Raw genomic sequence first — 9229 nt, forward strand, 5'->3', positions numbered from 1 at the left:
AAAAAATATTTGTAGTGAGTAGCAGTTTGAGCCATGCCCTGAAGCACCGTCCCTAATGAGGGCAGTTGTAGCTGTTACACCTGCCTATGACCTTGAGGTACCTGTCCCTAGAGTGTGGCCACCAGAAACCCTTAAAACCTGGGATGCATGTAGGCCCTCTCTTGGCTACCTTGTGGTTTTGGATACTGAGATCTTGGACCAAGCTGTTCAGCATGTTACATAGCTCAGCTTTCCTGGACCCTATGATAAATCTCCTGTGATTGTGAGTTATCCCCAAATATATTGCTTTGATCATGAAATAGACTCCATGGATTAATCCCATTAAATATTTTTTAATTTAAAATTAAAAAAAGCGATTTGGAGTCCGGTTGCTCGGCAGAGGCGGCGCCCGGCGGGCGGCCTGGGGGAGGCTGGCTTGGACCTCGGCCTTGCAGACCTGCGAGCGCCCCCAGGATCTCCGCTGCGCGGTTAGTTCTCTGTCTGGCGTCCTCTGGAGCTGGCGGGTCCGGCACCTTCAGATAAGATTTGCTGATGATCCATGTCTTCAAGAATGCAAGTAACGATGTAGGAAGAGGAAAGATCACCACTGGGCCACTTATATATGTAAACTGCCTACACGTGTCCTTCAAAATTCTAGAAGAAAGTGTTCCAGTGTATTTCACCACCATCCTTTCAGGATGGAAGCCATCAGTGTGTCTCATGGTTCATTTTCTAGGGACCCATGCTACTTTTATAATGAAAGGACAGAGATGGACAGGATGGTGTCTGACTGCCTGACAAGTAGTTACCAGGAGTCAGTGACCTTTGAGGATGTGGCTATAGACTTCACCCAGGAGGAGTGGACTTTATTGGACACAAAACAAAGGAACCTTTACAGAGAGGTGATGCTGGAGAACTACCAGAACCTGGCCACAGTAGGATGTCAGCTCATCAAACCCAGCTCAAGCTCTTGTTTGGAGGCAGAAGAGTTTAGAGTAGTTGAGAGAGGAGTTCACCAAGAATGGGCTATGCGACTTAACACCAGAGGGACAATGTTTCAGCAGGATATTTTTCAGTTAAAAATATCAAATGAGATACAACTGTCAAATAGCCACAATGGAAAGGAGCTGTATGACTTTAAGCCACGTGAAGACAACTTCAAAGAACCTTCATGTAGTCTGACACACAAAGGTATTCAAAACAGAGGAAACATTTATGATTGTGTTCAGTATGGACAAGCCATTCCTACTCGGCCTGAGGAAACCTCTTCTGCAGACAAAGGTCCTGAATTAAGCCAGTATGAAAGACATCAGTCTGGCTGCAAGTGCTGCTTACCAGACAACATGTGTACAAGCCAAATTCCTCAAATCTGGTGAATTTCAGCAAGCCTTGGATAGTCAGTCATACCCTCAGGCATCTGGGAGAACTCACAGTGAAGACAAACTCTTTAAATGGGTGCAGTGTGGTGATGCTTTTAACCCAGCTGTGGGTCAAACATGCACTGGAAAAAAATCCTATGAATGTCATGAATGTGGGAAAAGTTTTAAATATTCTGCCAACCTTAATATTCATATGCGTACCCACACTGGGGAGAAACCTTATCAATGTAAGGAATGTGGGAAAGCTTTTTCTAGGTGTTACCCGCTAACTCAGCACTTAAAAACTCACACTGAAGAGAAGCCCTTTGAATGTAAGGTTTGTGGAAAATGCTTTAGAAATTCCTCATGCCTTAATGATCACTTTCGAGTTCACACTGGAATAAAGCCCTATAAATGTAAGGACTGTGGCAAAGCCTTCACAGGGCGCTCTGGCCTTAGTAAACATTTACCAACACATACTGGGGAGAAGCCTTATAAATGTAAGGAATGTAGGAAAGCCTTCACTTCAACCTCAGGCCTTATAAAACATATGAAAAGTCACATGGGGGAGAGACCCTTTGAATGTGATCATTGTGGAAAAGCTTTTGCTTCTTCCTCAACTCTTATTACACATTTGAGAACACACACTGGAGAGAAGCCCTTTGAGTGTAAAGTATGTGGGAAAGAATTTACATGTTCCTCCTACCTTCGCATTCACATGAGGACTCACACTGGAGAGAAGCCCTATGTATGTAAGGAATGTGGCAGAGCCTTCACTAAGCGCACAAGTCTTACTAAACATTTACGAACACACACTGGAGAAAATCCCTTTGAATGCAGTGTGTGTGGAAAAGCATTTGCATGTTCTTCCTACCTTCATAATCACATACGGACTCACACTGGAGAGAAACCTTATATATGTAAGGAATGTGGAAAAGCCTTTACTGTTTCTTCACATCTAAGTAAACATGTAAGAATTCACACAGGAGAGAAACCCCGTAAGTGTGAGGAATGTGGGAAGGCATTCACTGTGCGTTCTGGTCTTACAAAACATATACGAACTCACACTGGGAAGAAGCCCTATACTTGTAAAGAATGTGGGAAAGCCTTTACTACATCTTCAGGCCTCCTTGAACATATAAGAAGTCACACAGGAGAGAAACCATATGAATGTGACCAGTGTGGAAAGGCCTTTGCTTCTTCTTCATATCTTATTGCACATCTGAGAATTCATACTGGAGAAAAACCCTTTGAGTGTAATGTGTGTGGGAAGGCATTTACATGTTCCTCCTACCTTCACATTCACATGCGAACTCACACTGGAGAGAAGCCCTATGAATGTAAGGAGTGTGGGAAAGCTTTTGCTGTTTACTCACATCTAAGTAAACATGTAAGAATTCACAGTGGGGAGAAAGCCTATAAATGTAAAAGTTATGGAATACCTTTCAGTAGTTCTCATCTTTCAGGACACATAAAAACCCTTGAGATAAATTCTTTGGTTGGAAGGAATGAAGAGACTGCTTTAGGAAGTTCTATTGCTTTAACAATGAATCCAAATTCACAGTGGCAAGAAAGCTTATCAGTGTAAGCCATTTGTAAAGTGATTATTTATGTACTAGTTGGCTTTAAAGATGTGAAAGAACTCATGTTGCAAAGATGCTTCATGAACTTAAAGAGTATGGGAGGTCATCAGAATGTTCAAAATCAAGTTCACATGAACCCACTTTGAAGCTGCACAGTGTCAGGAATTGGAAAGCCTTCACTGTTTCATGGGCTTTTTAGAAGTATGTGAGAGAAACTATTGATACACAATGTGGAAAATTGTATTTTTGCTCAGTGCTTTGATTACCTACAGTGGAGGATTTTGTGAAATTAAGAAATGTTGGAAAGTAATTATTTACATTAGTCATCAACATTCAATAAACATGAAGTGGTTAAAAAAAATTAAAAAAAGCAAGCCATATTGCTTTGATAATATGAATTTATATAAAGTTAGAAAAAAAAATCCTCCTTTTTGGTCTCACCAATATACTCCAATTTCTTTTTAAAGTTAGGATGTCATGTGTCTTAGGTTGGACCACAATGCTTCATGTAGTTGTGGATCATGTGGAATTTCAGTGCTCAGAGCAAGCTTCTTCAAAAGGAACATGGACTCCAACCTTTTGTTTGTTTGTTTGTTTGTTTGTTTGTTTGAGACACGGTCTCACTATAAAGCCCTGGCTGGCTTGGAACTTGTTATGTAGACAAGTCTGGACTCAAACTCACAGAGATCCCCCTGCCTCTGCTTCCCAAGTGCTGGGATTACAGGTCTGCACCACCACAACTGGCCAAAGCTCTTGTTTTTGAACACTTTTCTGAAGTGCCCAATGGACTGGCCCTGCGCTTGCTAGGAAAGCGTTCTACCACTGAGCTAAATCCCCAACCCTCATGTTTTCCTATTTTAAGAAATATCTTGAGAAATCCTGTCTCGAAAAAAACAACAACAAAATAGTGCTTGCTTGGGCTGGAGAGATGGCTCAGTGGTTAAGAGCACTGGCTGCTCTTCCAGAAGACCAGGGTTCAATTCCCAGCACCCCCACGGCAGCTGAAAGCAGTCTGTAACTACAGTTCCAGGGGATCTGATGCTGTCACACAGACATACATACAGCCAAAACACCAATGCACATAGAATAAAAATAAACAGATTGCCGGGCGGTGGTGGCACATGCCTTTAGTCCCAGCACTGGGGAGGCAGAGGCAGACAGATCTCTGTGAGTTTGAGGCCAGACTGGTCTACAGAGTAGATTCCAGGACAGGCTCCAAAGTTACACAGAGAAACCCTGTCATGAAAAACCAAAAACAAACAACCAAACAAACAAAAACCCCAAAACCAAAAACCAAACAAAAACAAAAAAAACAACATCCCCCACTGTGGGAGCCCATTCTCAGGTTCCTCGTGGCTTTACCCAGCAGATCCGAATAGAGGATGATCAGGACCACGGGCCTGAGTGCAGGTGTCTGAGATGGTCTGCACTTGGCTGTGCTGGGGGAGGAGGTCTTTTGCTCCACCCCTTGGCGTCTCTATAAAAACCCTGGGGCAGAGACAGTCGGGGCGTTGGGAAAGGTTCCAAGCCCCCTCGAGGCTATCCTTTATTTTCTGTTTATCTCCGAAAGATTCTCCGCAATAAATCCTTCTATCTAATATTTCCTGCTGCTCACACTCAAGAAAACTCTGGGGAGCTGTGGGGTTGGTGGGTAAACGCCCCGCACCCCCCCAAACAAATCACTTAAAAATGTTTCTTAAAAAGAAATACCTTTAATTACCTTCATGAACTAAAAACCAGCCTTGCTTACTAAAAACAAGTATCCACAAAAAGATAAATTCAATGAGATAAAGCAAGACGAGAACAGGACTTCAGCTTTGTTTGGTTGTTTGAAACAAGGTTTCTCTGTTTAACACCCCTGGATGTCCTGGAACTCACTATGTAGCTCACTATGTAGACCAGGCTGGCCTCGAACTCACAGAGATCCGCCTGGCTCTGCCTCCCGAGTGCTGGGATTAAAGGCGTCTGCCACCACATCCTGCTTTAGCTCTTTCGTTTTTTTTAACAGATGCAGGTGGACCTCTGAGTTTGAGGTCAGCCTGGTCTACAGAGCCAGTTCCAGGACAGCCAGGGCTACACGGACCCTATCTTGAAAAACCAAAATAAAGAAAAAGAGAGAAGCTGTAGCCAAGGCTGTGCTCCCGTAACGCTCTTCACTGCTGGGCTGTGGCGTCCTGTGTGTCTCAAGCTGAGGGAAAGACCGGGGTACCCACGCTGCAGACTCTGAACCAAAACACATGGGCTGTGGAAGGAATATGTGGAGGGCATTGTTTCTGGGCCGTTCTGGTGCTGCTGGGGATTGAACCCAGGGCCCGGTACATGGATAGGCTGCCCAAAGCTCTTCCCATGTAGTAACCCTCAGTTCTGAGACCCGGAACGAGCTCTCTGCTGCTGTTAGGCACGCATGCAGCGGCACAGATAAGTCATTGAGTTAAATCATTCATTCAACATTTATTGAGCGCCTACTGTGTGCCAGTGCACCGTGCTAGGCGCAGAATACAGAGATGCATAAGATACAGTCCATGCCCTTAAGGATTCACAGTCTAGAAGGGGAGGCGAACATGTAAACAAGTAAAATACAGTGTGATGAGTGCCACGAGAGAAGCATTTACAAGGTGCAGAGGTAGCAGGCGTGAGGGATGCCTTCCTGGGGGAGGGGCCGGTGAGAGGCTCATAGAGGCGGCTGCCAGGCAGAGGAGGCGGGAGGAGGAGGAGGAGGAGCGGGAAGGCATTCCAGTTGAAGAAACAGCAGCATGAGCAGTGAGCGAAGGCACTAAGGCGTGGGACTGCGTGTGTCCTGGGGGCGGGGAAGGCTAACTAGTCTGGTGGTATTGCTAGAGTGGGTTCCGAAGGCTGGGGCTAGAGAGGGCAGCCGAGGCCAGATGAGAAGAGAAACTGAGGGCGGGGGCATCTCAGAGGATCATCGGAGGGCACCACACAGCCCAAGGGACGGGAGGCCCTGACACGGAGATGTGGCTCCTGGCTTAACCCACGTGTGCCTGCTAGACACCCACGGCGGTCCTCGCGGTGGCCCCGGGGGACAAGCAGAGCGGGAGGAGGGGTGAGCAGTGGGTAGACCCAGGCCTGGGGTCCTGGAAGCTGCCACTCACTGGAGCTCCTTGCTCCCCAGACCTCAGCTTTCTAGACACTGCCAGCCTGGGGCCCGGGATCCAGTGGGAAATCACGTGGGGACGCAAGTTTTTTTTTTTTTTTTTTGGCAAACTGCAAGGAGCTAGAGGCGTACCAGGACTGATAGATCAGCCTGTAATGACTTCAGGAAGAAAAGAGTTGAGGATAAAGCAAGAGATGCTAAGGAGGTCAGAAGGGCAGACAGGAATTCCTAAGAACAAGGGCCCAAAGGAGAACGCAGCATCTCTCGGGTAAGACCACAGCTCACTCTCCCCTGGGAAGGCAGGCCCTCGTGAGCCGGGGCAGGAGCAGAGGCCAGTGGCAGACCCGGGACAGATGTGCATGGTGGGTGGCTCTGTATTCCAGTGACTTGTGTCTCCTTGGCCTGAGGCAGAAGATTCCTTGGCAATCAGGGACCTTTCGCTCTAGCCTTCAGGGGGTTCACTGAGTCAGGGATGGGCCAGAGCCAGGCTTCCAGCCCTTGGGTGTTCTTAGGAATGGCTCTGCCTGGCAATGTCTCAGCAGGGTGGGTAAGGTGGAGCTTAGAGTCTCGGCCACCCAGAGTCTGGCCGCCCCTGGTGGTGACCACTTTCCCAGGCACCACCCCTTACATCACTGTTTCCAGGGTGAGCATCTCCGACAACCCTGGATGGGGAAAGGTGGAGGCCAGCCTAGCCTGGTCAGTGCTCTGCTCTCCTGGGATCTAGGGCTCCAATGGGGGTGCGGCCTCTGGAAGGGGAAGCCAACAGCAGCAGCCTTCATGATCTGGCTATTGGTCCACAGGTGGGGGAGGGAGGCAGACCCTCTGAGGCAGCAAAGTCTAGAGATGTCCCAGGTTGCTACTTTCCTCTTACCCTAAATACCCAGCTGTGTTGTGTGGGGTCTCCAAGCCACCTTCTGCTGCTTCCTCCTCTGGGTCCCACTGCCTGGGCTCTGCCCTCCCTGAACAGTCTGGAAGATGGTGCCGCCTAGGGCACCAGTGACGGCGGTGGCGGCAGCGGCGGCGGCGGTGGTATTAGTGATGGCGAGGATGGCGAGGTGTGGGCGGTGGGTGGCTTCCCCTTGCGGGGACAGCCTGGACCGGGCTGGGCTGGGGGTATCACTTGCTCTTGTGCATGTCCTTCAGCCGGCGCAGCTCCTCCAGGAGCTGGGCCCGGGAGTAGTTGTCGTCACTGGTGGGGCCCGGCCCCGGCCCCAGAGCTTCCTGTAGTGCCAGGCAATGGGTTCTCAGGAATGGGTTGTAGGCGCGCTCCTCTCCCAGGGTGGATGGGCACTGCAGGGCAAGAGGCACAGGGGTGGGTGGGTGGACTCTGGAAAGGGGACCCAGTACAAGGATGTCTGTCCTAGACCCTACCCCCCCCCACCCCAGGGTAAGAGGTCAGAGCTCTAGAAAGTGCTTGCCGGCCCAGGCTGGGTAGGCTTTGGCTAGATGAGTGGCCAGGTCCCGCACCCCAATCCCGTCCCACTCCCCAGGCCTCTCACGGTGCTCTTGCGTTCCATCCTTTGTCTCTGCACCCACTGCATCTTCCTCTCACGGGCCAGATTCTCGGGCTCCACCACGCCTGCAAAGCCCAGGTTCTCTTCTGCGTATTCATGTCCTAGCCATGGCCGGCGGGGCCAGGAGGCAAGGCAAAGAGACACTGGTGGTGAGGTCATAAGTCCTTCCTACTCCATGGCCCAGGCCCACAGCTACCCAGCAGTCAGAGGGGAGGGCAGGGCTCTCGGGAGACCCCAACACCAAAGCTGCTTTTCCAACCACGGGCACTGCTGCCGGGTGGGGAGCAGAGGCAGTTTGGGCGGCGGTTTTGGGCTCTGGGAGGCCACAGTTAAGCCTCTTACCTTGCCCGGCATGACTTCACTTTTGACCTGGCACCTCCCTAAGCCACAGTTCTCTAATTTGCCAAGTGGAGAAGAGAATAACATGCCAGGCAAAAATTAAAAGAAAAAGAAAAAAAAGTTGGATGGGTAGGGAGGGGGAGGGGGATTTGGGGAGAGGTGTGTGTGTGTGTGTGTGTGTGTGTGTGTGTGTGTGTGAAGCCCACATGTCACTGGTTTTCCCAGTGTATAGAACAGAGCCTGGTAAGTGACCGCTGCATACAGTATCCGTTACACAAGAGAGCATGTGTTCTGTGGATTAAATACGGTATCTGTGATTTCTTGTATCAAATACAGGCCAGTGGGTACACGCGGACCAGATTTACTGTTTTTCTCAGATGAGCAAAGGCTACTTTCTGTTTGGGCTTTGATCGTAATTATCAGAACAAGTAGACAGCTTTCCAGGACTCTGAGTCCCCAGGGCTCCCAAGAGGCCAAGGGCTGACCTGGGGAGGGGACAGTGGCATGAAAGGCATGGATATCACAGAGCCGGTATTACACTCCAGGAGGGAGGTCAGTGTCCGCTCCCACCCCCGGAGGACTTGGCTGTGTTCCCTCTGGGCCACGAACTGAGCTTGCCAGTCTCCGGGAACCGGGGGGACTGGGAGGGCCCTGTTACCAGGCAAAGCATGGAGCTGAGAGGAGAGAGATGGGGGGGGCATCTCACCAGGCCACAGCAGCGTGTCATCCCCCAGGTCTAATACAGTGTCCAGTGAGCTCAGCATGGTCTCTGCCGTGCCTTCAAAGGTCCGTCCTGCACGGAGTCAGGTATGCAAGGGTGACACAATACGGTTATCGGGTACACAGAGGGGGTGGGGCAGGACCCAGATTGGGCAGCTTGGGCCAGCCACCCGCTCCCTCCTTATGGGAGAGCCGGTGTGAGGCCCTAATGGTGGGCAAGGCTGTTGAGTCTTCTGACTGGCTTCCTGTGGTCCAGGCCTGGCGGGTACAGACAATCCTCCCACCAAGAGAGCCTTAGACTTGGCTGCCCTCTGGGACTCTGTGGTCTAGGACTTGGGGTCCTCACCCACCTAGGGTGCTGCTACCTTCTCATTTAAGTATCCTCAACTTTCCATGGCTTCTTCTTCCTGGTCACTGTCTTGGGGAAAACAGGTCTCACCCCCGTGGAAATCAGTACTCTATGGGGTCTTTACTTAAAGGGCTCTCCCCTCAGGTCCATCCCCTGTGAGAATCTTGAGAACATAACCCATCAGGTAACACAAGTGTGGGTGACCGCTAAACAGCCATTGGGATGTTGGAAATCAACATTTCCAAACGTGACGTGGGACAGTGACTGCTCTGGCC

General features: G+C 49.8%; 2 protein-coding genes across 3 annotated transcripts in view; one reads left to right on the forward strand and one right to left on the reverse strand.

Annotated features, from left to right (window-relative positions):
* Positions 1-382: 382 nt before the first annotated feature.
* LOC102914276 (uncharacterized) lies at positions 383-3267 on the forward strand. Its single transcript, XM_076550114.1, is given in 2 exon segments — positions 383-1279; positions 1281-3267. Coding segments are annotated over 2 exon segments (2247 nt in total). The 5' UTR covers positions 383-677; the 3' UTR covers positions 2926-3267.
* A 2084-nt stretch (positions 3268-5351) lies between these two features.
* Pnkd (PNKD metallo-beta-lactamase domain containing) overlaps positions 5352-9229 on the reverse strand; it is an 85199-nt gene continuing 81321 nt past the window's right edge. For both annotated transcript variants that reach the window (XM_015985993.3, XM_006972199.4), the window contains 3 exons: positions 8592-8678; positions 7532-7647; positions 5352-7322 (listed from right to left, as the gene is read on the reverse strand). In XM_015985993.3, coding sequence (XP_015841479.1) covers positions 7149-7322; positions 7532-7647; positions 8592-8678 — 377 coding nt within the window. In that variant the 3' untranslated portion in view covers positions 5352-7148. The remainder of the gene's footprint in view (positions 7323-7531; positions 7648-8591; positions 8679-9229) is intronic.

This window comes from Peromyscus maniculatus, chromosome 13 (assembly GCF_049852395.1).
Source record: "Peromyscus maniculatus bairdii isolate BWxNUB_F1_BW_parent chromosome 13, HU_Pman_BW_mat_3.1, whole genome shotgun sequence".
Classification (NCBI taxonomy): domain Eukaryota; kingdom Metazoa; phylum Chordata; class Mammalia; order Rodentia; family Cricetidae; genus Peromyscus; species Peromyscus maniculatus.